Source organism: Columba livia, chromosome 9 (genome assembly GCF_036013475.1).
Source record: "Columba livia isolate bColLiv1 breed racing homer chromosome 9, bColLiv1.pat.W.v2, whole genome shotgun sequence".
NCBI classification, from domain to species: Eukaryota; Metazoa; Chordata; class Aves; order Columbiformes; family Columbidae; genus Columba; species Columba livia.
Genome location: NC_088610.1, coordinates 24,714,049 through 24,741,598, shown reverse-complemented (window position 1 = coordinate 24,741,598; position 27,550 = coordinate 24,714,049). Strand labels below are relative to the sequence as shown.

At 46.1% G+C, this 27,550-nt stretch overlaps 1 protein-coding gene across 1 annotated transcript in view; it reads left to right on the top strand.

The window, feature by feature from the left end:
• Positions 1–1,627: 1,627 nt before the first annotated feature.
• GPC1 (glypican 1) overlaps positions 1,628–27,550 on the top strand; it is a 203,132-nt gene continuing 177,209 nt past the window's right edge. Inside the window, exon 1 of the mRNA XM_065074306.1 lies at positions 1,628–2,335. Coding sequence (XP_064930378.1) covers positions 2,179–2,335 — 157 coding nt within the window. The 5' untranslated portion in view covers positions 1,628–2,178. The remainder of the gene's footprint in view (positions 2,336–27,550) is intronic.

Below are 27,550 nucleotides of genomic sequence, written 5' to 3'. Positions count from 1 at the left end.
CTGGAGTGGGGAAGGGGTTATGGCCATAAAATTAGAATAAATACTTGGGAGTAAGGGCTGAAATAACATTGTACTACATAATGTACTTGGGTAACCTGTTACGCATGTGGTTCTCTTGCATTTACAAAACAGATCCTTTTTAAAAACAGGGTGGATCATCCATGGCAGATTTTTTTTTTCCCCATGTATTTCCAGGAACAAGACCCATTTCCATGCTCTAGAAAACTCACAAGGCAAGCTCCAAACGGAGGGGTGCCAAGTTTTGGGGAATCTGTAAGCCTTGGGTTTCTAAACACTGCATCACTGAGAGATGCAGCAAAAGACCAATGTCATCTGTAAAAAAAACCAAAAAAAATGGGGTATAACTGACTGTATTTTAACTTTTGGTGACAATGATGTGTCACCTTAGTTATGATCTTCACAACAAAATTCTCCCTGTCTTTGCAGTTATAATAGATTCTCTTAATTTGCTCTGTCGTATCTCATAGATGACTTTAATTAGGAAGATTTCATAGGAAATCATTAGGTGATTTCATAGGAAAGCAACAACTTGTCCCTACAGCCATCCTTCTCCTCCCTGGGGCTATTACTTTGCTGTCATTTACTTCTCCCTTACTCATTGCTCAGGAGAACGGGCGGTTCTGAAGCTGCAAGATGAATGACCCAACTTTCCCATGCATTTGTGCATGTCTGTGTGACTGTTTCAAAAGGTACAATGTCTGATAATTTTTACTGTGTTTTTTGGAGGCCACTATGGTGGTGTGGTTTCTGCGTGGGATTTCTGATGTCTGAGGTGTAAGCTTACACAAGTGCTTCAGCTGAAGCACAGGCAGATTCCTGCTCCTTTTTCCATGGGAAACAACTGCTCTTAGAAGCCTCAGAGGACTGATATTTGGGTCTTCTATCTGTTGTGATACATGCTAGATACTGGCCAGCAGCCTGAGAGCTCACTGCAGGGAAACACTCAGGCATTGCCTTGATGTACAGGTGATCACAGATGCTCAGTTCTGCGGGAAGCAGTCTGAAACACGGCTGGTGGAGCTGCTTTAAGAACTCCAAAGCTGAGAATCTGTAGTTGAAAATCAGCTCTCTTCCTACATTGGCTCTTAGGAGAGAGGGGTGCTTTTAGCCTTCCCAGGCCCTTGCTGGAACTCCCAGGCTCTCAATTAAATAGGAAACATCTTAATGGTCTGGCTAAGTTGTTTGTAAGTTAAGTTTTCTATGTGGTTGTGTCCCCACCGAACTCGGGGAAACTGGGGGTCTTCAGCTTGAGCACTGGGATTGCGACACCATCAAACATGCGTTTAATGCCCGTTTTTGCTATGTCCTTCCCGAAAGACGTCGTGCGACCCTCCGAGTGCCCCCGCTGCGGGTGCCCCACGGCTAGTTTGGAACCTGCCCGGGTAGGGGCTGCCGCCGGGCCCTCCCGTGGCAGAGGCGGGCGAGCGATGCTCCTGCCGGGAGAGCGCCTCTGTCCCGCTGCGCCCGCACTTGTGCCGCCCTCGGCGGGGCCCGGGGCCGGGCCGGCGGGCGGCGGCGCTGCGGGGCGGGGGCGGAGCCGGGGCCCGGGGCGGGGGGCTGCGCCCTGCGCGGGATTGGCGCCGGGCGGCGTGATGCCACGTCCGGCGGGGGAAGCCCTGCCTCGCTCGGGAGCCTCCCCGCCGCCCGGCTCGGCGCGCAGGTGGAGCGGTGCCGGCGCACGCACGGACCGACCCGCCGAGACCAGCCCAGCCCCGCCGCGGGAGCAGCCCCGCAGCCCGTTCCCCGCCCCGCTCCGCCCGGCCCGGCGGCGCCGCAGCCGGCAGCATCGCGGCGGGACTGCCCGGGGATGCAGCCGCGCTAAGAACAAAAGCCCTCTACGCGGTCACGCTCCGGGGCTTTGAAGCGGCCCGGCCAAACTTGGATCTCTTCCCCCTCCGCCGAGCCGCGGCGGCGCCCGGATTGAACTCATCGGCGCCTTCTCCGCACGCCGCGGGCAGCGGCAGCGCCTGAGAGCCGGGGTTCCCCCGCCTGCCGCCCGCTGCGCGCCGTCCCGCCGGGGCTGCCCGGGGAGGGGGGGCCGCGCCCCGGACCCCGAGCCGCCCGGCACCGCGCCGCCCCGCAGAGCCCAGCCGCCTCCCCGCCGCGGGACCTTGGCTTTGCCCTTCGCACGGCAGGTGGCGGGGCCAGCGGAGAAGGATGCGTTTCTTCCCGTGGGGATTTTGGCTGCTGTGTGTCGCCTCCGCCCCGGCTCGCGGTGACAGCGGCAGCAAGGCGAGGAGCTGCGCCGAAGTCCGGCAGCTGTATGGGGCCAAGGGCTTCAGCCTCAGCGGCGTGCCCCAGGCCGAGATCTCCGGTGAGTCCCGCAGAGCGCGGCAGGGCGGTGGGGAGGCGGCCGAACGTGCGGGGCCGCTGCGGTGCGGGACTCCCCGGGCTTGGCTCGGTGGTGCCGCGGGGCGGGCAGGGCGGGGGTGCGCCCAACACCGGCTGCTGGAGTTTGTAACGGGTCGTGGAAGTCGGACCTGAGAGGTTTCCCCGGGGGTCGGGCACCCCCTCTCCCCTCGCAGCACCCCTGGTACCCGCTGCCCGGGCTGCAAGGGGATCGCTGCAGCGGTGGCGATGCGAACGGAGCTGTGAGAGAGGGGGTGATCGCACCAAGTGTTCAGGCGTGGGTTTCTTTTTTTTTTTTCATTGTCTTCTTTCTTTTCTCTTGAATTGAAACGGTTTCAGCGTTTCGGTTGAGAAGTGAGGATAATCGGACTGTAGTGGGTTTTGGTGTCGGAGCTGGAAAATGCCATAAGGTTATGAGAGAGAAGAATTTATTTTTATTAATCGTCTTTTGGATGGGAAACAAGCCTGTAAATAGTATTTGTCAGTTAAAAATGAAGCAGGAGTAAAACGTCCCTGTGTCAAGTGTGTAAAGCGTAGAGGAATCCTGAGCAACCTACATCAGAGTGTGTCTTCTTGCCCTCATTCTGGTTTTAGACAAATCTTGGTTGATTTTCTCCTCTTTGCAAGAAAACCACTGAAATACCAAAGAATGTTCAAGGTCTGTTTTGGTGGGTGGGTTTTTTTGTTTGTTTGGGGTTTTGTTTGTTTGTTTTGTTCTGTTTGTTTTTTTTGTTGTTGTTGGTTTTGTTTCACCTGAAAGCTTAAGGGAAATATGCTGAGGTACTCTATTTTTAATTCTCATCGAAGTTTTGACACACCAACTTGTGACCCGTATCTGAGAGCTTTCTCCTCACTTGTGGGAGCTTCCTCCTTCAGACAAAGCATAAAACATGCAGGCGTACGTGCCAAAGCCAACCTACAGGGACATCCCAGTAAAATCGCAGTTTGTAGTTCCCATCTAAGCTACAGAATGCCTTATGTTGAATATTTCATTGTGTAGTTTTCCAGGAAAACCAATTCATTATCTGACCTGTGAATGAAAAAGGCTGAACCATATACATGTCTCATAAATGTGAACAAATTAATAATTTCTTTGTCAAATTGCAACCAAGAGTAAATTTCTAAAATAAAATGAGCGGTCCTTGAAGTTAAACAGTGGGGAATTTCAAAATCATCTGAACATGACTATCAATAGAACAGTAATTCAGTTGAGCAAGAAAGTGGCTTTTTATAAATTTGCATCTAATGATTACAAATGTAAATACGTTGGCAGTCGTATTTCAAGTGGAAGGTTCTCCGAAGACTGAATGTTTACAAATACTCTTGGAGATGGCTACAGCATTGTGTACAGGGATAGTACTACAGGGACAGTCATTCAGGATCTCGTGAACTGCAGTTACAAGTATCATGTGTCGCAGGTTACTAGTGAGTGAAACATCTTGTGCCTACAAATTGCTGAGATTCAAAAAGTGACAGCGAACACTAAGATTTCTAGGAACCAGGAGTTTTGTTTCCTACTGTTTGTTGCTATGAGTGTGTACGCTGGCAGCCTTAAGCAACAGTAACTAAAATTATAGTATCACACTGGGCATCTCTGGCTGTTACTGTAAACAGGGAAACTCTATAGATAAACGCTATAAAAGCTTGAGGAATACCGCATGGAAAACAAGATGAAGAAGTGCTTGGGGGAAGAAGGTTCCACACGTAAACCTGCTGCTGATATTATTAGCCTGGTATTTAAAACAGCTAACTGACCTAATGATTTTCATTGGTAATTATCACGTGTACCTTCTCATGGATATATGTTCAGGAATGCCCTTTTCTATTGCTGTAATACTAACCCAGTACAGTTAAAACATTGATGTACCTTAATACTAGCCTTGGAAATATTCCTAATAAAATATAGTTTTGTATATAGTGTATGCTTTTTAGCAGTTGTGTGGGTTAGTGCAGAAGTTGATGCCAGTTTTGTTGTCTCCAAAAAGAAGTCTTGAGACTCTCCTGCAGTACGCCCATATGTAGTCAGTACATGATTGCGTAGTTTATAATTCCATGTTTTTTGAAAATACACAATTGTTGCTTAAGGCTAATTTTAACAGCTTGCTGACCATGGGGGTTGTAATCAATGTGGAACCTTGTCAAGTTACTCCTGATTGATACCTGTAAACGCGTATACATCAACATAAAACAACTTCTGGCTAAGCTGAGAAGTGCTGATGAAGATGGTTCAGTGGTGGCTTCAGTTGGACCCAAGCTGAGGTTTCCTGGTCGCGGCCTTCTCCATGTTGTCAGAGAGGTTCAAGAACTACCCCAAGAACCATGTTTTTGTCTTATTTTTGAGTCCTCTGGAGGCAAAGCCCCTTCATTTTCTCCCTCTCTAGGAAGATCTTGCTGTTTCTTCTCTTTCCATTGCTTGCCCTGAAGCAAAGGGGAAAACTCATTTCCCAGCCCCAGGGTCCTGTCCCGCTGCGGTGCTGCCATGCCAGGCTGACCTCGCTCCTGTCAGTGTTGAACACCAGGCGCTGCTTGGTGTGTGTTGCTGTCACACCAGCCCGGCAGCAGGAGCCAAACCACGCGTTGCTTGCACCCTCAGAACCTGACTTCAAAAGGCATGTAGTAAGCGCCCGTGATGCAGGCTCTGACTCAGGCTGAGATGGCTGTGTTTATGTTGGTTTTAGAACACTTATTGCACGCTTTACACCTTCTAATCTGTATTCTCTGTTATGATTTAAGAGGATTATGAGTAATATAAAGTCTCCACAGCTCAGCAGAAGGTAGTCCCTGCTTATGACTGTACGGATCAGTTAGAGACGCAGTCACACAGCTATTAGCTGGCTAATAGATAAGCATCTGATTTGGGATAGAGTCTTGGCTTACCAAATTTCTCATGAACCACCTAGGCAGGCGTTCCTGTTTTTTTGCTAATGTCATACAGTGCCTTTAACATGTCTAAGCACTTTTAATGTGTTGGGTGCTGTTATGAAGCATGTTTAGGGAATACGCAAGATGTTATATCTGACTACTTTGAAGTCAATGGCAAAACTCCCAAACTAGAAAGAAGCATCTTCTCGTATTAGTAATCCTGACAGACAGACACGCACCCAGGGTCTCCAGTGAAGGTCTGCCTAGAAGAAAGCTTCTAACACCAGGGGGAACGCTCCCTACCCCTTGGTTTTGGGAAAGTCATTAGACTTGTGCTCTGTAAGTCGTACTAACTTGAGCAAAGTTTTCCTGTGTGTTGGAGAGTGTTCTTGCAAACCGCCTGGGTGACCTGCAGCCCATTCTGCAATTGCTACAAAATATGGGAAAACAGTTGGAGGGTTTCCAGTTCTTTTGTTTCCTCTTGAGTCTTCCAGAGGTAGCAAGCCTCAGTTCCTACTTTCCCCCACTCTTGCTACCCACACACTGCCACCCCATCGCGGTGATCGAGGGAGAGAGGTGCTCTGCTCCAGGTGTACTTCTTTGTGTCTGTGCTAAGAGCCGGTCTGCTTGGGCTCACAGCTTGGTTTGTGATGAAACAGTGACTCTATAGCAAAAAATATTGCGCCTTGGGGATTTCTCTGCTGACTTGCAGTGTTTTAGGATTACTGCAGGATGGGTGTCTGCTCTCCAGTGTCTTGAGCAGAAATAGTTCTCTAATGTGATAGAGAAGACTCGAGAGTTGTGACTTGATGTGGATGTATTTGGCCCTTGCTCCCTGTTTGGGCTAGGCTTTTGCCTTGTTTTTTTTCCCCAAGATTAATCCTTACTAGACTTGGCTTGCTGCTAGGTTGAGCTTGTTGACATGGGTGATGGATGTAACACAGCAAAAGAAGAGGAGAGCACAGGAAAAAGCCAGCAGGGCTTAGGCAGGCTGTTCTGCTGCTCATCCCGTCGTATATCTCACAGTATGCTTCCCTGGGTCCTTAGCTGAAAGGAGTCAGAACAACTTTTTTTTTAACCTTTTGGTCCTTTTAGGCTGCATGATTTGGATCTGTAATGAAAACATTATCAAGTGCCCGTAGAGACATTTGGAGGAGTGGTAGCTAAGCAGAGAACAGGTCTGGCTACAGGATGGGACTTGAGTCTCTCAGAGTGTGAAGAGGGTGATGAAACCCAGAACTGGAGGGCGTTTTAACTTCTGGCAGTTGCAGAAATGCAAAGATGGGCAAACCTGCATCTGTGGTATGAAATACAAAATCTGTGGCTTCTCCACTCCCAAGGAAAGATCTTTGGCTCTTAATTGAAAGGGGACGCTCTGTTGCTCCAGCACTTTTTGGAGTACTTGTTATATTTGGTTTGTAGTTACTCAAGGCAGATGGGATTTCTCAAGGTTAGCTACTATGTGGTAAACTCCCAAATGCAATATCAACCTGTCTATGCTAATGAATTTGTTAGGGGCAAATTGGAATGGCCTCTGTAGCCTGCTGGGTTTCAAGTGCTATTTCGGCTACGGCAAAACACGGGGAACTGGGCCTTTTCCTCCATCTGGCAAGTGTATGAGTGCAAATGTTAGAGGCAGCCATGCCTGAACTGTGTATCTCCATTTCTGTTTAGCTTAAGATATGCATAGAAATTTACATATTTTACACTGTGTTGGCTGGTGGCTGCAGAACTGGGGTGGAAATGGGGTTTCTGGAGAAAAACGGGCGCCCTCTGGCGGCGGGCCCCGGTCCGGCCCGCGTGTCACTCGGGCTCGGCTGGAACGGGAGCGCTCTGCGCTCAGGCACGCTCTGGAGTTTCGTGGTGTTGACATTATTTTTAAGAGAATCTGCCTTTCTGTCACCGTGATATGGATGACTAAGCTCTCACCACATAATTACCCTTATCGGCTGTGTCTGACAAAACTATTTCAACAGCTTCTTTTGTTGGTGAAGCAAAAGCCTGATATTTTCTTCTCAGGAAAAATTTGCATGCATGTATAGCTGGAGACACCCACCACCACCGCTGTGGGAAACTGTAGGGCTCACCTTGTCCCTCCTCCTTCTCTTCTTGCCCTGTAAGTGCCCTGCTTTGTTTAAGAACACATGTCAGTCAATCTCGGGATACACCGATGCCTTTGATAGATGTTTGGCTTTTGGCAGGGATTGTGAAAGAGTTGGTTTAATGTTCTTTCAGTACAGTTGTCTCACACTGAGGGGACCGGATAGATATATTCCTCTGGGTAATCTCGAATAATTAAGTGTGCTTTGACCTAACCAAAGGCAGGGAGGGAACTGCTAACTTGATGATCAAAAATGTGTATTTAGAGTCAGAGGTTTTATTTTCCTCATAGGTTGCAACAACGATAAATGAAAACAGAGGCCATGGAGCACCTGCCCATCAGCAGCAGTAGAGCACAAGCTCTCATCCTACCTACCGCTGCCCATCGGATGAGGGAGGGGAGTTAAATAGCATCTGTTTTTTCAGCATCAAGTTGCATCAGGCACAGTATGGAAAGCGAAGGCAGGATAAAAGGATGGCCCCAGCCTCAGAGAGCTGTTGGTCTGAGCAATAATCCTGACCCTGCTGTCTGTGAGTGTCTCTGCACTGTGGGGCTGGGGCCAGTGCTGCGGTTTGGGCCTCCTGGCAGCAGCTTTGCTGTTCCTGTTCTGTGGAACTGTAGAAGTGAGGAGTGGGGTAGGCGCGAGGGCGATTGGCAAGTGTCACGGGCGTATCTGTTTTCAGCATTCAGCTGGAAATACTGCCTGGGAATTTCAGGGGAAAACCAGGGAAGTAGACATCCCAATTGTGTGGAAAATCTGCAGGCTTCCTTGGGGGAGATAGCTTTAATTTCTGTTTACTGACCTTGTTCCTGTTGAACACAACGAATTTCTGTATATTGGGTTTCTTTCTTTGTTGCATGAGGTGCTTTTGAGTACATCTAGCACGCAGGAAGCCTTACAGAAGGGGTAGTGTCAAGACAGCGTTTTGCTCTGTGTAGTTGGCCCTGCCAGCTCTGCCTGATTTCTGTAACAGGGCATGCTTTACCTCCTAATGTGATTGATTGCTTTCCCGCAAGTAGCTTCCACGATGGTAGGTGCCCACGTTGCTCTGTCTTGGAGAAGCAGTAACGAAAGCCCCTGTGGAAAGCTGTCCTCAGCAAGGAGCCCTGTCCTCCTGCAACAGCATGGCTTGGCTTTAGCTGCCTCTGATACATGCAGAGGTCCTCCTGTATCCCCTTGAACATTCTGCACTGCAGCAGGCATGTAGCAAAAGTGTCGAGTAATCTTTTCAGCTTTTCCCATGGAAGAGCATCTCCTTAGTCAAGTGTTAATTCAGGAAGCAGCTGGATGTGCTACTTCTGGTTCCATGACAGTAAAGCTGGGGAGAGCACTTGATGCTGACTTTCGTGTGCCCCTTCTGAACTTTCTGCATAGATCGAGTCTTTCTCCAAATCCTAAGCAAGTCCTTCTTTGTTTCCACCTGTAACAGGTCAGATTTGGGACATCTTTTTCAGTGCTTCTCCAAATCCTGACTCCCAGGCACAGCTGTGAGAAGGAAGGAGAGGTTCTGTGGGCAGCTTGGTGGGGCAGACACGCCACCCGCTTGGGTTGTGGCCTGGAGCAAATCTGCACAGACTGTCTTCGTCTTTAAATCTCCCTGGAAAAGTCACGTTCTTGCTTTCCTGTCTGTGCCACGAGTATTGACAGCGTCTTGCTGTCAGCCGTGAGGACTGCCCTGCAGTGACGGGGAGAGCCCAAGGGAAGGGACACCCCAAAGCTTGCAGGAACCCTGGTAGCAGTTGCTTGAAGATCATCCCATCATGTTTTGTAGTTAGTTTGCGCAAAGTTGCTGTAGCTGCCATTGCATTAGGACTTTTCCCCTCAAAGTTACCAATAAATAAATAAATATAATTCAAAACTGTGAAAGCAGAAAATTCCCTCTTTTCCTCTCTCACCCATGAAGGACGGTCTGCCCTCTCCTGTGATGTGTATATACCCTGACACAAAATATGTTATATCCGTGACAGGGGAAACCTGTCTTTAAGTAACATTTGATTCCCAGGGAATCGGGTTACCTCCGTTGCCAGATCCTTCTGCAAAAAATAATAAAGCTTTAGACTGTAGACACTTGAAATGCTTGTCTATACGTGACAGAGCTGTGAGCTGGGTCGGTCACTTCTGCCCAGTAACATGTTCCTGATTTACTTGGGATTCTTCAGATATGGAAATCATTTTTTTTCCCTTTCTTACGATTTGAATAAGCAGACTGTGTGCTGTGACAGTTATTCACAATGTGCTAGCTCTGAGTTTTAGAAAATACATTAATCACAATTGTGTTGACTGTACAGAGATTATAAAACTAATTTAATTTTTTGTGCCTTTTTATATACAGTGCAGCATGGATCAAAAGTACAGAATTACACATCTGTTACGAGCTCCTATGCTAGCGACATGAGTAAAACAATTTTTTAAATTGCCATGCATTCTTCTGAAGTATTAAAAAAAGAAGAAAACAACAACAAAAAAGTTTTACTGTGGTTTCAGGGAGCAACACGATAGTACTTACACAGACAGTCAATCTTTTATATGACTAAAATGCAAATACTCTATGACAAATAGTTTTGGCTTGAAAAAAATTTTGTATTTTATAGGATTGTAAAACTATACTGTATAATTTAGTTGGAGTGTTTCCACTAGTTTTACCCAAGTCTGTTGCCTTTTAGCTGGAACAGACATGCATATTTCTAAAATATGAATATGTTTAGAAATTCTTCTAGTTGTAGATTTTGTTCATAAATAAAAATATAATAAAATCACTGTCAGAAATTAATTTTACATTTTTTAAATATGGATTAAAAAGAGGCTACTTCAATCTTTTCTGCTCTCGGTCCACGTTGTTGCAATAAAGTGGGCAGTGATTTGATTGTATAATTGATCGTAAAGTGAGGGCCAAGTGTAGCATAGAGTGAATTTTGTATGAGTGGCAAAGCAGGGCTGCTGTATTAGCACCTCCTGCCTGTTCCCCAGATAAGCTGAATGGTGGAGATTGGGTGCTGTAATTACAACACGGGTCTGACAGGAGGGAGATTTGGTGCTAGTCTCCATCTGGATGTGGATTTTCACCACAAAGCTGGAAAAGCCACTTCTCTTTGCTCTTTTCAGCAGTTTCTTCTGCCGTAAACACTAAATTGGAATGAGAGCTTGAATAACTCATGGGAAGTTTAGTTTATTAAACTCTAGTCCCTAGATGTAAGAGTCCCTTGAAAGAGAGCAGTGCTCTTCTCCATGATGCAGTTGCTCGCTGTGCACAGCTGCATGATCTTAAAACGGTTGTATAACCAGTTCAGATTTTACAAACATCTGTTTGGCTTTGTGACAGAATACCAAACCAGCCCTGCAAAAAAACTCTTCTCACTCCCCTTTCATTTGTGGGAGGTCTCACAGAGGCTTTCACGTTGAGGAGGCTGGTATCTTTATTAGAGAGGCTCTCTGGGGCCAAACCGTAGCTGGAGACTCATCTGCTGTGAGTTTGAGGAAAGGCTGCACAATGGTGGGAACCCGTGGGTAGGAGTCCCGTCGACTCAGCCGCAGGCTCCCCGGGGCCGTGCCCCATCCTGTTGGGTGATGTGGGATGTAGCAATGTCCGACTGCTTCTGCTTTGAGGGATTGGTGTGGAGGAGAGGTTGGGAGGTCAGGGGAGTGTTCCTGTTGGCCTTTTGTCTGCCACTGACATGTTCCCTGCATGAATTTAAGCCCAGATAAGCAAAAAGTGATGTGATGCTATACAAATACATGCATGAAACTCTGTAATGTCCCGGGTAGTGTAGTCCTGGCACAGGGTGCAAGAGTGGGGAACCTCTCTGTTCCTCAGTGCTGCCATGGGGGTCCTGTCCTCGGGTCAGTGATCAGGTAGCACATTATGTCTCCCCAGGTGAGTTTACACATTTGTCCCCTTTTTAGTTTTTGCATTAAGTTGATTTAAAACAGTGTCCCATGGACTTGCTGTGTCTTGGAAAGTTGTATTTGATTTTGTTTGATCAGTTAGTAGTAAGCAATAACTTAATTATCTCTGCTGCACATTGATGTTAGGGGCAGAAAAAGTTTGGACGTGGAAAGTACGGCTTAAATTTTTCTGCGTGCTAGAATTTATATAGCGTGATAATATGTGATAGCGCTTATTAGACACGTTAATGCAAGGTGATCAAAGTGATGTTAGGCATGGAGGCTTGGAATTGGGTGTGGGAGAGCAAAGCAGAGCGCTGTAAATGGCTCTTTAGATTAGGTTTACCTGGCAAGTGTTTTACTTGACTAGTTGCAGAGTATGAGTGAGCTAAATCATGCTAGAAAAGGACTTGTTGAGGTAACTGATGCTGAGCCTCAGGCATGTGGTGTGCTGGTGGGTCTTTGCTTCTCCCTCCATGAGGTCTCACAGCCGCTTCTTTCCATGTTGACTGTCACTCTCTACAGCTACCTGAAAGGGGGTTGTAGCATAGAGGATGTTGGGCTCTTCTGCCAAGTCGCAAGTGGTAGAGTGAGAGGAAATGGGCTCAGGTTGCGCCGGGGAGGTTTAGGTTGGATGTTAGGAAAATTTTCTCCATGGAAGGGGTTGTCAGGCATTGGAACAGGCTGCCCAGGGAAGTGGTGGAGTCACTGTCCCTGGAGTTGTTTAAAGGATGTGTAGATGTGGCACTTGGGGACATCGTTTAGTGGTGGACTTGGCAGTGTTAGGTTAGCAGTTGGAACTGATGATCTTAAAGGCCTTTTCCACCCAAAACAATTGTATAATTCTATGACTTATGGCAGGTCTATTCTGTGCCAAAAATACACACTTTTGTAGGCGCATGGTGGATACGTGCTGGGCTTGCGATAGATGAGAGCGTTGTCTGGCCACGTGCCCTGTGTTCACAAACACACACTGTCATGCAACTGGATAAGTCATCAGTTGGGTATGATGCCATACCTACACGTTGATGCAGCATGCACCTTTGCTCCGGCGGTGCATAAGGAGTCGTTGTGGCTTTAAAAATCTCCGTAAGTGGATCAGTGACTCACCCCAGTCCAAAGCACGGGCTCTGTTGCTTTACTTTCAGCATTCGTATAACCATGTAGATGCCTTTCACATCAGGTTGGCTGCCTGTCGCTGAGGGGAATGATTTTGCTGCTCTGTAGGACAGTACAGTCAGGGAAAACCTAAAACAAATGTTGATAGCACTTTTGCAGAACTAATTAAAATGAAATTTTCATTGGTAAATCTTCACAGGGGCCAGCAAATATAAATAAGCAAAGCTTAAGCTGCGAGTTTGCTCTTGTTAAAATAAACAGAGAGCAAATACCTTCTTACACAGGGTACTTTTCAATTGTAAACCAGGAAAGAAAGCCTCTGTGTTTAAATGCAGTATTATTCCTCCCACTTTCTTGGATCAGCTGTCTGGGGGCTTGAGTTTTGTCTTAATAAGTAACACTGCTGCTACTGTTTGTGTTGCACTGGAGCAATCTCCTGTCACAGTCATAAATTAAATATTTTTCACTGTTACCAATGCACTCTGTGACAGGGTTTAGGACTTAAATTCCTAAATATATCTGCTGATGCATGTGTATCCAGCAACACGGTGTCTTGTGTTATCCTGCTATCACTGATATATTTTGAGCATGTTACATCACTCAAGCTGACCTGGTTATCCATTTTGTCAAATGGAGAAAAAGACAAGAAATGCCCCTTTTGGGTATTCTTTATGGGAGCAGCAGTTGTTCTTTATGGGAACCTACTGTGGTTGGTGCTGCTTTGAGCGAGGGGTTGGACTAGACGGCTCCAGAAGACCTTTTGGCTTAAATTGTTCTGTGATTTTGCGCAAATGCTGCATTTGTGCCGTACACAGACAATTTGGGTGTATGTGTAGGTAAAACTCTTTTGTTAATGAAGGTCTTCAGAGGAGGAGGGGTGAAAGGAAATCCTTCCAATACTGCCATGTAACTTTTGTATTTTTTTAACTTATTTATTTTATTATGAAATATGACATCTAGTGAAATCAAAGAGGAGATGCAACGTTCTCCTGCATGAATAAAAACCTGTGCTGGTACTCCAGAGATGAGAGTTCAATTTCCTGCTCTGGCACACGTGTCTGGCATGACCCTGGGCGAGTTGCTTCATCTGTCTGTATCTCCAATCGCCATCTGTGCATTACTGTCTTTAAATTATAATATCTTCATTTTGTAATTTGTCTTTAAATTATGAAGTCTTGGAGTAGTGAGTCTCACTATTTCTCTATATTTCACTATACAGTACTTAGCACAATGGGACCGTAAATCTTCATCAGTCCCATGATACGTGAATAATAAACAGTAACAGCATAATTTAGGGCCACATTCTGCCTCTGTTCTCATGATGTATAAAGACAGGGTTTTTTTGTTGATTAGAATGCTGTGCTGTTCAACCTAACTAAGATGCATGGGCCTTACTGAACAGATTTTTACGAGCCTGTTGTTGGCTCTTTTGGTTTGTTGGGTTTTTATTTTGTTTCATCATTACTCATTGATTGCAGGTATCTAAACAATTTGCTTGGCAGATCAGGGAATAATAAATTCCTTTAATCTGTATCTCTTTCAGTTTAATCATTGTTAACTCATTACTTACAGTTTAGTTCAATGGATAATGAACTCTGTTCACTGTGCGGTGGAAAAGAGGTGGACTACAGAGGCAGAACTGGATTCTCTAGTTAATTTGAAGATACAAACTAAAATTGCAAAGTCACTGAACATTTAGCTCTAGGTTAGATTGAAGGTTACAGTAGGCATACCGCTATTACCTTTGCAGGCTTGAATGTAGGTTAACATTATTTTGGTTGCTTCCATGCCTGGCATTGCATTACATTTGTTGCTTTATTTTTAGACAGTTAAGAAACTGGTGTCTACTATGTAGACAGCTATTTTTGTCTTGGTTATAAGGCAGTGTCTAATAAAAACACATGTAGCACAATCCTAATTATTACAGACAGACTTTACATTTGTGACTGTGGTAATACTGTGTTAAACTACTTCCTGCAAAGTTTAATAGTGTGTTCAGACCTTCCCATCTCAGCTACAGCCAAGGGAATAAGTACTGCATTCACTCAGGGGTGCTGTGGTCTCTAGTGCCGTGCTGCTGAGCATGTGGTTGTGTTTGGAGATTGCCTGTTTCTCTCGTTTCTTCATCCCGTAATTGTCATCTTATCATGACAGATGACTTGGTGAACCCTGCATAGCAGGCGTTGGCCATCCCGCCGCGTTGTGCCACTGGCAGCTCCTGGGGCAGCGGTGGTGCCGAGGAGGCTGGTAGTGGCCCCAGAGAGCGCAGGCAGGTCAGGGTCACTCCATCGCTTCACTTTCCTGTCAGCAACTTGGTTCAGCCCCTCAAGCCAGCATCCACTGTGTTGTATATAGCACAAACTAAAGTACGCCAGCATATTTTTAAACACCTTGGTTATGTACATTAAGCTTTCTTCTGAAGACTGAGGAAAGCCAGACACCAGGAGCAAGAGGAGACAGATATATCGGGGAGGGGAGCAGGACATGCGGAGTCACTCTACAAATGAACAGCAAGTTGTCCATCCCTTGCCTGCTCTCACACCCTGGCTGACTTAATGCGTGCCTCCCACAGTTCTGCAGCTGGAATTCATGCTGGAATTTGAAATAGAGTAAAAATACTATGAAGACTTTTCCCCTCATCGCCAAGGCTGAGACTCTGGAGCTGACCATGAAGCCTGTAAACACAGTTGCCCTTGGTAGAAATGTAACTTTCCTGTCAGGATAATAATCAGCTTTTCAGCTAGAATGAAGTAAAGAGAATAGGGATTTTGGTGAGAAACCACGCTGAATGGCTTTTGAGTGTTTGGTAACGTGTCATGGAAAGGCTGAGTATGGCTATATGTCAAAAATCAGTGTTGAAATGTTTATTATGGGCTTGCTACTGTATTCTGCTCAGTCATCAGGAGAAGGCAGTTCACAGCACTCGTTGCCTGACCATTCTCAGCACAGGTTTAATGCAATGCACTTTCTTGCAACATAAATGAGAAGATCAATCCCGGGTGCCCTAAGATACTAAGCTGCTGCTCTGAAGATATTTTTCCACTTCTGGGGTTCTTTGCACAGTGTCCCCCACAAAAGCCCTCTTAATATGAATGACATTACCCAAATTTGTAAAAAGAGAAAATGACACTTGCCAAATTTGCAAATCACAGTTGTGTTTCTGTCAGCTTTGGCAGTTACGTGGCTTCTGGTAACGCTAATGAAGGCAATCTGCTTTTAATTTAAAATCTTCCCTGAAGAAAAAAAAAACCTGGCAGTTGAGAGATTTAGCAGTGTCCTTGTGTGAAACTTCTCTTTCCTTATTTTCTATGGTTTGCTTTAGCTGAGGAGAAACTGTTAATTAAAAATATTCCTAAAGTAGCCAAATATGCAGGAATGTACTTATGCAACAACTACCTGTACCAGTTCTGCAGTAAATCATGTCTTTGTTTTCATTTGATGAGCAGTTCTAATTAACCAAATAAAAATACTGCTTACCTTGCACTTAACTCAGCATGTTTGCTGCTTCTCATATGAATCAGGGACTGAGGATGGCAGGTTTTGTTGAGATGACTTTATTGGATGCAGCCAGGCTGAGGTGGTCGAGCAGCACGGGGGATGCCCGGAGGAGAACGCTGCCTTGGGATGGGAGCACAGGGGGCTGCGGCCTCTCCCGAAGGGCTTGTGCCTCCCTCAGGCTCAGTGGTGGGAGACAGAGGAGCGGGGGGAGACGTTGGAATGCAGCTTCTTTGAGGGCATTTTTCCTCAGTTCAGAAAGTAGCGGATCAAGCAGTGGATCCAGTCAGCATAATTTTGTGCTTTGCACAACAGTAAATAGTCTGTGCTTGGAGAAGAGCGTAAGGAAAGCGTGTCTGTGTGTAAAACATGCAATGCTGATGTGGCCCTGCAGAAGAACCACGTAGAAATTCTTGAAGTACCCATGTGTCATGGCTGCTTGCTTCAGCCCTCGGTCCTGCCCCGGATCCTTTGCAGCAGTTCAGAGGGGCTGCAGGCAGGAGCTACACCATGATGTTCTGCCTTCTGCTGTAGAGAGCTGAGGACATCTTTGGAGCTGTAGAAATTTGGGGGTCGGGCAGATGTCAGAAGAATTCTTAGCAAGTATAAAGCGATTAGACTACCTGGTAAACAACTGTGGTGATCCAAGTACAGTATTTTCATAGGTCCCATTTGACAAAGCACTGTCAGCTGCAGCCTGTCTGCCAGCATCTGGAACAGTATTATTTGTTTATTTATTATTTAGCATATGAAGATAGAGAATTGTCTCTAACTTTAGGAGAACCAAAGTAAAATTGTCTTGAGCTACTCCATAACTAGGGTAAGCATTTGCAGTGACAAACGATGGATGAAAGTTACACTCCCTTAGATTGTAGTGGCTTCTTCAGAACTGCATTTCATGTGTGTAGGAAGGAGGTTTGGTTTGTTTCACAAATAGATCACAATTATTTGAAACGTATTTGTTTCAAACTTGAAAAATGGCCAAAGCTGTTACAGCTGTAGCTTATAACCCCTTCACACTAACACTTGTTTTGAAAGGGATGGGGAGCTAAAGAAAGAGTCCTGACCACTCCTGGTGCTGATGGAGCAGCAGCTGGTGCTAAGGCCCGTAGCTAAAGCAGCCTTTGAACAGCTGAAAAGCTGGGCACAGTGTTCCAGGCCTCACAAGCAGCGTGGTTTGCTCAACAGCACTGACACTATGTTCCCATCTGCTTTAAGGCTGCACTGGAGAGATGAAATTCTGGTATCATTCCCTCCTCTGGGAGGATTTATCTTGGAATTTTGAAACCTAACCTCCTGCTCCATCCCTAAATTTAAATCCATAGCTTCTGGCCGAAGACAGAACCATATGTCAGCGAAGCACTGGCGCACAGCCGTCCTCTGTATTTATAATCTACTGTTGCGTGAGGAGTTTGCTGTAGAAACAGGAGCCAGAAGAGGAACCAGAGGCATTGTATGAGATGTGCACTTGGGCTGCCCTGCTAAGGGGCATGCGATTTGCCTCTTCTCTGCTTGGAAAACTGGGAGTGGTGGAAAGATGTCTAATCCAAAGGACACCTGAGGTAATCCAAAAGCACAATGCTGTTCCATGGAAAAATGACATGGTTGTGTTTTCAGAAGCAGCGATGGTCCAAATCATTGCTACACCAAGAAAGTCACTTGAACAGAAAACTCAGCACCCAGCAGAGCCTTGTTGAGACTGCGGGCTGGCTGCATCTTCCCTGGTGACCTTGGGGAGGGGACAAACAATCTAACAGATGGAGAAAATATATTCTTGTGATTAGTGGGTGATGGGCTCTTCCTAAGCAGAGGAGGTCTGTTTTCTTTTAATTAATTAGCTGTTTAATATGTTTGTGCAGTGGCATGCTTAACTAATGTGCAGTTACTATGAATACATATACAAATGGTAGTAATGGGTGCAGATGGCTGTAATTACCCACGTTGATTTCTGCAGTAATCACACATGCAACACATCAAGTTGGGCTTAAAAACTGGTGTGTGTTGAGTGATTTGTTTTCTTCCCCTCATTGTGTATGAATGTGTTTGCATGACTATCCTCTGTACATCCGGATTCCCTGGACTTGCTGCTGGGCTGTACCCACCAAGCCGAGGCAAGTCTTTAGATTTTAACATGCGCACAAAGAACTCAAGTGAATCGAAGATCACTCTAAGGTTTTCTTTGTAGTGTTCTACACCCAGTGCTTTGGAGTACATATTCTGCCTAATGACAGTGCAGAAGCAGGGCTCTAGGACTTCTGAGGGCCTCGTGTCTCCTTATGGGGTGTCTGGTTGGCCAGGGCAGCTGGTTCTTGCCCTCACAGCCAGAGCTAGGAGTGGTGTGTCAGGGGCTTTGGTGCCCAGCAGTTGCGTCGTAGGAACATCAGAAATGTCTGACAAGGTCACGCCTTGGTCTGTCTATCCCTGCAAGCTTTGTCTGCCAGTGTTGGCAGAAGATGATATTTAGGGTTGGAGCGTGGCTGTGGCACCTTTCTGAAGTCTCTCACTGTGTACTTGCCAACACCCACAGATTCTTAAAAGGGGGTATCAGAGGATACATCCCTTTACAGACCTTTTGTCCACGAATCTGTCTTAATTTCTTATCAAACCTGCTGCACATTGCCTGCCTCCGCTAACTGCCATTGGCAGCAAGCTCCGTAAGTTCACCTCCCAGTATGTAAAGAAGCATTTTCTTTTGTCTGTTTTAAACTGGCAAAGTGCTTGAGCTTGCATGGCTGCTCTTCATTCAGATCATATGGCCAGATGAATCCATGAAAGGACTTCTGTTAATAAGCCCAAATGCTAAGGAGGAGTTGTACTCGAAAGACAATTCAAGGTTTGGGAAAGTGGATGTACCTTCTTTTCCCCCATTGATGTCCAGGGGAAGGGGACAATATCAGATAGCTGTAGTGGTGCTGCTTTTGAAAGGAAACTGAGCTGCTCAGAGTGACTTGAGGACCTGGGAGATGCTGGTTGGCAAGAGCAGTGAGTGCCGTCAAAACCTCTTTTTGCTTCCACACTGAATTGCACTTGCGTGAATTGAATGATGGGCTCCTTTCAAGCCTGCTGACTGAAGAGAGGCTTATCCATGAGTCTGAGTTCTAGTTTAGGAAATGGCAAAGACAATTTAGGGGAAATATGTGTCAGAAAGCATTTCAGGGATTGCTAAGCACTGTTCCAGGTATAAGCACCGAACACCATCTGCTCTGGGATAGCTCAGCACAGAGGAGGAAAGCTCTGGAACTGCTGTTACTCTGTGCGTTGCAGACCCAGCGGGACACAAACCAGAAGGGGAAACCGCCGGCTGCTGCCCGGCACCCCATGCCGGCCTGGGGTGTGTGCATGGACCTGCTGTGCGAATCGCTGGGGCAACAGGCTCCGTCAGAATGAGGGGCCTGTGGGTAATTCATGTGCCTGCTCTCTTTGTGGAGTGGCATTAATCTTTGCATCAGGAGACTGCTGCTGGGGGTACAAAGGGAAGTTCAAAAAAGGCTTGCAAGAGAAATTCATGTCAGGGAGTGAATAATCTGAAGACTCCATGCAGTGTAATGGAGAGCCAGTATCAGGCTGATGACTTTAAAATAGTCAGTAGTGCAGAAAAGATGTGTAAGTACTTCCAAATCCTATGGCCATCCTTTCTTTTTACAGCAAAAACATGTCTTTTGTGATTGATTTTTTTCAGGCTTTGTCTTCTCCTTAGCAGATATGGACCCTGTTAAATATTTACTTTCCAACTAACATTTTCTCTATCTGGTTAATTTGTTTTGGGACACCATTTCTTGTTTTTTTGAAGCTTGTTTTGTTAGGCTGCTGGGTAAAGCCTTCCTTTTTTTGACAGCCTTTTTACTCCTTCTTTAAAGCTCTTCTTTGATGTGAGCTCAGAAACACAGATCTTATTCTTTTTATCGCTCTCCCCTGTCAGTTTAAAACCAGTTATGAGTACCAGAAACTATTAAAAACAATCTAAGCCAGCCTCTCAAGTGACAGATATTCAGAGTCTATCTCTTATTTTCAGGACTCTGTATAGAGCAGACTTTGGTTTTGAGGAAACAAGAAAGGATGCTGCTTAGTAAAGGAACATGATTGCAGCAGCTCAAAAAATTGTTTTGTAAAATTCTTCAGGAAAAAGGCAGAGCAGTGGGATGTCCCGGTGAGTTTAATATGCCAAGACACTCACTATCCATGCAGTCCTGCCTATTCTGTAGTTCTGCTTTCTACACTAATATAGCTGATCCTTTGTTGATGAAAGAATTAATTCAGGTAATTCACTTTTCAGCAAGAGGGAATAACGGTTTGGCAGGTTAGCTCATAGATGTGTGTAGTGGAGAGGACAGCTGGACCAGGAAAACCAGTCCTCTGATATCTCAGGCAGCCACAAAGGCCAACAAAGAGGAGATGGCAGGTGAGATCAAAAGGACCGCTGGTGTCTCAGTATGTGTTAGAAAAGAAACTGTGAAGAAGAGCTCCCCAAGCTTTTTATCTTCTTTCATGAGACAGCACCTTTACAGTTCTCCTGATGGTCCATCGCTGCCACTCTATGGGGCAGAAGTGTGTGCTGGTGTGAACCAGATGAGGTTTTATCACTGTCTTGTGCAGTTGTGGTGCTGCTCCTGCTTTTTACAAATAGGACCTCATGGAGGCAAGTCCCTAGTGGACTGCAGTGCAGTGACAACCCCTCATCACACACACCAGGTGTCATCCCCAGCTGTCCCTGTGCGATCCCCTGCCTCCATCTAACCATGGGCTTCTCCTTGTAATCCGACCTGCAGGCATGAGGTATCCCGTTCAGGTCAGGACAGGCTTTCTGCAGTGGTTCCTCAATGCTACGGGACTCATGTGAGAGTAGGAGAATTAAAGTTTCTTGGTGCCCATGAACCCTGGTGAAGCAGCCAGCCATTTCCAGAGTTTTGTCCATCAGAAGTAGCCGTGTCTGCCAGGTCCTGAGGCTGTCTAGTGATGGGAACTGGTAGGAATGTCTTGGAGTGGAGGACAAGAGGGCCAAGCATAGCACTGGCAAAAGGAAACCAGCTATTAAAACTGCTAGGAGAAAGCTTGGATGTATCCTTAAAAAGAATTTTTCGCACTTCTGCAGCCAACTCTGTTATGGTAGTGCAAAGGGCTGGGCGAAAACGAAAAAAGTAACCTACCACTACCTTCTGCTAACTAGATGAAATAATTTAAAAAGGCTTCACCTTTTTCAACACAGTCATAGTTTAAATTTTAAAAGAGGGTGTTTTTTGCAATATGTAATTATTTTTAAGTAAATATGATTTTTTTTTTTTTAATTTAACTGGTGGTGTATACAGTTATCTGGCATTGCTCAGAGGTCCCTGATGTGCTGGAAAGCCGTGTATCTCTGGTATTTTGCTACTCAGAGGTGCTGCTGTAGCTGTGAACAGCAGCAGCTGGGCTGAACTTGGCTGGTTCAGGGCTCTGTCAGGCCAAAATAGTGTCTTTTAACTCTATCAGATTGTTTCCCAGTATCCAGACTTTCAATAAGTGGGGTTTGTAGCTTTACTCTCAGAAGATCTGCCAAGCTCTTTCACTCCTGCCTTTTTGGTCTGAATTAACCATTTTCGTATGGGCAATTTCCTCATATTCCTTTTCTGCAGCTGTCTGACAGTCCTTCACAGACATCTGCAAAAGCTGGAGTGTTTGTTCACAGTAACGTAAATGTTTGAGTTACCAAATCCCATAGGACCCTTTATCCTTTCTGCTGAAAGAGGGGACGTTTTGTAAGGCCACTTCTCCATCTCTGAGTCTGTATCATCCCCTGATGGCATATAACATTTTCTGATGGTTTGCCCATGATGCTGCCTTCCAGCTTGGCTCCCATGGCCGGATTTTGCAAAGTGTTTGGCACCCGGGACCTCCCAGGAGGAACAGGACTATCCCAGCAGCATTGCTGGATGAAGCTGCAGAAATGGGAGCGATGGGGCTGGGTGGCTCCGACCGAAGCCCTGTTGCTGAAGCTTCCCCCCCGTGGCCCACGTTTCCCCCTCAGCTGTCGTTCTCAGCTGTGTGTGGACACAGACAGCTGCTGTTGTCTCAGCGTGGGTTTTGCTTTGTTTTATTTAAATCTGTCCACTTCATTTATGTGCCTGAATTAGAGCTGAGCTCTTTGAAGATCTAACCACTTGTTTAGTTCCTTATGGGACTACTTTTGAAAATCTGGCCCTTAGCCTCTAAAATTCTTTGATTATAAACTCACACCAGATTGGAGAATGAGCGTGTCCCTGCATGGTTTTTCTCCCTCCTCCCCTGCATTTAGCTGAGGATCAGGATATCTGGCATTTGCTACATCAGAGGGCTCATCTACAATTCATAAAGGAAAGCTCTCTACCTTGTCCCATCTAGGAGCTAACATTACCTTTTAAACAGTGCTTGTGAGATGCAACCTGATCCTAGGTCCTAACCTCTGTTGAAGCTCTCCAGGCTTCCTGTCACCACTATAGCCTCTGCTTTCACTTTGTTTATGTAAACACCAGCCTCTTGCAAGGAAACTGAAAGTCTAAACAAATTGGAGCTGCTTCCTGCGTGTCCAGATCACAGTTTACAGGGCTTCCCAAACCAGCCATCTGTCTGCGTTCCTCTCCTTTCAGCAGTTTGATAAGGCCCCACGAGGGCTGCCCGTGGTGTTCAAGGACAATCAGTAAAGACCTTTCATCAGGATTGACAAGGTGAAAATCTGACTTGTCACACACAGAGGTCAGGGCTCTGAGTTTTATTGAATGTAGTCATGAGGAAAGGATATGCACTGGTGGTTCTAGAGCCACAAATCTCTCTGCAACAGAGACATGCAGTCAGGGGTTCATGACTTCTCTGGTAACTCTGAGCAGAGCACAACCTCAGTCTTCACGTTTCTGTTGCATCCTCTTACACATCTCTGTCAGCAAGCAAAGCTCAGGCCAGGCAGCAGCTGCAATAATCAGGATTAAATGGGGAAAAGCAACTGTGCTGAAGCCTCAGGGCTTCTCAGTCGGCCAAGCTCCAGCTGCCAGCATGCAAGGGATTTTAAGAGTAAGATTTTCAAAACAACTTGTGTTGACTGAGCAATTTCTATTGAAGTTCCTCTGGACTTCACTGGAAAGCATCAGGTTGGGAATGTGTGCTTTTGCCATCTCAGTCCAGCAGATGCCTGTGTCCGTTCACATGGGCCTAACTTGCAAGTGACTGATCTTGCCTCATGCTGTCCTTTGAAAAGCGGCCTGTTCCTTAAAACCGAGGCTGTGGCTGTGTGTGGCAGTTGAATACAGGCATGTCTCTTGTGTGACCTGTCTGTAGCAAACCCAGAGCCGCGCTCTGCAGTCCCAGCCCTGCCCTGGCTGCCAGAGAGACATAATGCACATCTCGGAACCTGCAAATCAGCCAGAATCACGTGTCTGACTCTGCTGGTGAGGCATCTCATCAACAATACAGAGGAACCACCAGATGCCATTAACAAATACATACGCTACTTCACACAAACAACAAATATTAAGCCCAAGGAGTGTGAAATCTTGACCAGTGAAAGCTGATCTTTACCAACCACTCAGCCAGGGATGGTGCCCTGGTGTTGGGAGAAGAAAGGCAGGCCATGCGTTTGGGTCTGTGCCCTGGGACAGGGCAGGAGGTTTGCGTGCCGGCAGACCTGCTCCCACGCCTGCTCTGGCAGCAGCCGCCTTGTGGCATTCTGGCTGTGTCGTGTGATGGGAGTTTGCCACCGTCACAGGGCTGAAAAACATGGACTGGAGGCTTCCGGTGACAGGGACCTGGTTGTTATTAGGCGTGAGCTCTTACCAGAGCAGACTCTCTGTGGTTTGGGTATATGTGTGTATCTGGAGAGCATTTCCTCAGCCCTGTTTATCAGTGACAGAGGGGAAAAAAAAAAAAAAAAAACAAAACCAAAAAGTCAAAGCTGTTCCAGTTCGGTACACATGTCTGCTAGTAAGGGCCTCCATTTGATCAGGCCTTTGTGGTTTGCAGCACTTGGCAGCTGCTCAGCTGCTCCTCTCCTGGATGGGATGGAGCCGTCACCGGGAATTTCTCTTGTGCTTGGGAGAGCCACGCTGGGGCTGCCGGCTGTTTCCTTCTGGTGCTCTTTGGTTGGTGGCATGCACCTACCCTGACGTAGGACAACAGGCTGGAAATTGGGCTGAAGTTGGGCTTGGTGCCACCTTTGTGGTGTATGTTTGGAGCCAACATCAGCAATGGGAGGAGGAGAGCCAAAGAGAGGGATGACCCATCAGAGTGAACATCTGTGTGGCTCCACAGTCCCTGTCCCTGAGGGACACCAGATGCAGGTGTTAGAGGAAGAGTGAAGAAATAGGGTGCAAACATTGTGATCATTTGCCCCAAAATGCTCTCCCACACTTGAGAGATCTATGGCTTCAGCTGTCTAAGGGTTTAATCATATTTTTGGACTTCTTCTCTAGAGAAATGTGAAATGAATAGCACATAGTGTATTAAGGGATTTTAAACACCTTTTCTGTACTACATCAGGATAGAGAAACATAGCCCATATTTTCCTGCACAAATTCTTTCATCCTGTCACAGAGTCAGGAGATGAAGGGGTCTGCCCATCCAAAATATCAGGTCCCATTTTGCCCAATGGGGCGCAGGAAATAACAGTGCAGCTCACGTGCTCTTCTTCAATTTCAAGTCTCCTTGAATTTCATTCCGTCCGAAAGATAAATTTGTTGCAGCAAAGCTGGGCGCGGGGTGGGTGCTGGCTGCCCGCAGCCTGAGGGGCCGAGCACTGCAATTACACCTGCCAGAAGCAATCCCCGGGCTCAGGAGATACTCTCTTCATGGCTTTTAGGGACCTCATCATCTGCCTTCCTGCTTAAATGGAAAGCATTAAATGGTCTTCTGTAGCTAAAGGGGGAAATAACGATACTCTCTTCAGGACACCTTTGCCACATGCTGACTATGCGGCTATTACAATTCACATTTCTTTCATTGAGGAAGTAGTCTGTCTGGTATGCTGTCATTTTGTGATTTCTTTATTCACTTTCTGCTATTGAGACTCCGGTTTCTTGGGATTATTCCTTGTCTAACGACTTCCCTTGCTAATTTAGTTATAAGCGATCCCTGGACAGCCACAACCATAAATGCAGGTAGGTGGCTGGGCGATTTGTCAGGGCGCTCTGCCTCTAGGAAATGCTTGGTTTCAGTACTTCTACAAAATATTTTAAGTAGTTATCATCTGGTTTATGTCTGCATTATAAAGCAGTCCTGACATGTTACTGCTCTAAGTCGAAACTTGTTGATTTCTATTAACAGTTCCAGTTTTCTGGCCTAAGACGTTCCGGTTGGAATGTATCGGGCTGCGAGAGTGGAGCTGGTTGTGCTGTGCACAGTGCCAGCTGTCCCTGGGAGCACAGTCGCCTTTCGGCCACGTAAACCTGTCTGTATGGACCTGAGTGAGGAACATCCCTCACGCTCACTCTCTGGAGCGGCACAGCTCGGGGCTTGGTCCTCAGACACCCCTGCACACCCTGGTAAAGACTTGCCCCTCAATTATACTGTTTTCACTATGTGGCCCTCAGCAGTCACCACACCTGTAGCTTTCAAAATCTGTCATCATTCTGCGGTTGAACTGACTAAATATTTCCATGGCAGAGGTTCTTGCATGGATCTGGGCTGCCTGTTTAGCAAAATATGTACAAACTCTTCTGGGAGGTAATTTCAAAATTAAGCATTTAGGAAATGTGCACCATCCAAAGCTATCAGTTTTATCTGGAAACATTTATGCAATGTTTTGCAGACTTACTAGGACTTCCGTTCCCACACGTCATAAAAATATCTGCTGTCTTCTGCCTTTATAAGGTATTTATTTATTCCTATTCCTCCAGGTGCTAAACCACAGAAAGGGATGTTGCTAGTGATCAGCAGTAAGGATGAACTGGTCAGAGCTGGTAAAATAACATCCTGCCTCCCTTACCTAGGTATCCTATGGGATGTAATTGCACCTGTCGAAGGAAGAAACTTACATGGTTATTCTTGCAAAGCTACCATCACAAGTTAAACAATATTTTTCACTCTATCATTGCCATTGCTGCTTTGCCTTGTTGGAAGCTCAGCATGTTGAGGCACATGAGTGCTTTATATATGCGTGCATATATATATATATATATAAAAAAATATATATATATATATGTATATATTAAAAAAATATGTATATATGTATCTCTCCTCATCAACTTTTCAACTGTGAAGCATATCCTAAGAGACTTCAGAAAGGCCACTTAGATAAAGTTAACAGCAAAGTATTCGCCATCCTGTTTTGCAGTTAGGAAAATCAAGTTGCTATGAAGTGGAATTATTTGCTTAAGCTTGCTGTGAGAGCTCAGTATTCAGAGTTTCCTAATTTCCTTGATTTTTTTTTTTTTTATATGGTTTCACTCTTTATGATGCTTTCAAGCTTTTTGAGTTTCTACAGGTAAAAACAAGTGACACAGGATGGTCAGAGATAAGTGATTGATTCAACTAGGCTAAGAATGAGACTCTATCTTTTAAATAGACACCACAAAAATGTGATTTCTCTCTCCACTTGCACCAATGCGGCTTTCGGCTTGTTTTTAACCTTGCTTTATTTCAGGACAGCAGCATGGTTCCATGTCACCTTACACCAGGAAGGAAAGCTTTGCTGACTGCGTCCAGCTGTTCCCAAGCTGGACACCCAGCAGTGCTGACTGGGCCAGTCGAGGCAGAATGTTCAGGGATGCCATAAAGAGCCCAGGCGGATAAAACCTGCGCTACAAATGAACATGCCAGAGTGCTAAATAACATTTTACAGTTACGGTGGTGCTAATTAATGTTAAGTGAGAAAGAGGTTTTATGTGCTTTATAGGTTAGCATTAAATTTATTTTTCGGTCCTTAGCGCAGAGCATGAATAGATGCAATGATTTTTTTGCTGACAATATCATCAGTCTAGGTCATGTTGCTGGGTTAGGACACTGGCAGAGCCGGAGCGTTTTGTCAGTACAGCCCTTCCCAGGGTGGAAGTAGCAAAGGCAGCCTGAGCCTGAGCCACCGCACGGCTGTTCTATGCATGGCTTGGGTGAACAGTGAGTGCCACCTCTTAGCTGTGCTGGGGCGTTTGTTGCTCTGCTGAAACACCTTCCAAAGGTCTGTTGTGGGATGGCCTTTAGCAAGACTCCAGAGCAGCAGAGCTGAGGAGGGGTTGCAGTGTGCTGAACCTTCTTGTAAGCAAGAGGCGACTTCCTTCCAAAAGTGTGGTGAGGCCGCGGTGTCTCCAGTCACTTCGCGTGGTTGGTGCGAGGACAGGATGGGAGTCATGCCGGTGGGTCGGAAAGGAGTGCTATGGGTAACGGGTTGCATTTCCCGTTGATAATGCATTGTGCACACATTTAATCTGCAGTCTGGAGCTTGGCTGCCAGCCTCCTGCCTGTACTAAAGGCAACTTTTGTCCGTCTGCTCCTCCTGGAAAGGTGATTTATAGCAGGCTCGCTGTTGTCCATCTGCAGTGGAGAGAAATGTTGGGTACAATGGTAAAAACTGCACATGTAGTCTGTAGAGAAACGATAGGGACAAAGGTCCTTGTCAGCCTCACACAGTCCTCATTTCAGTCACCCTCAAATTACAAAGTTATAATATAGCACATTTTTCTAGAACACAAGAAAAGCGGAACTTATATCAACACAAATGCTCAATTTGTTGTGTATCTTAATGGGATATCCCCTTCAGTGTAGCCTAGTCATTGAATTGGTTCTTGCTG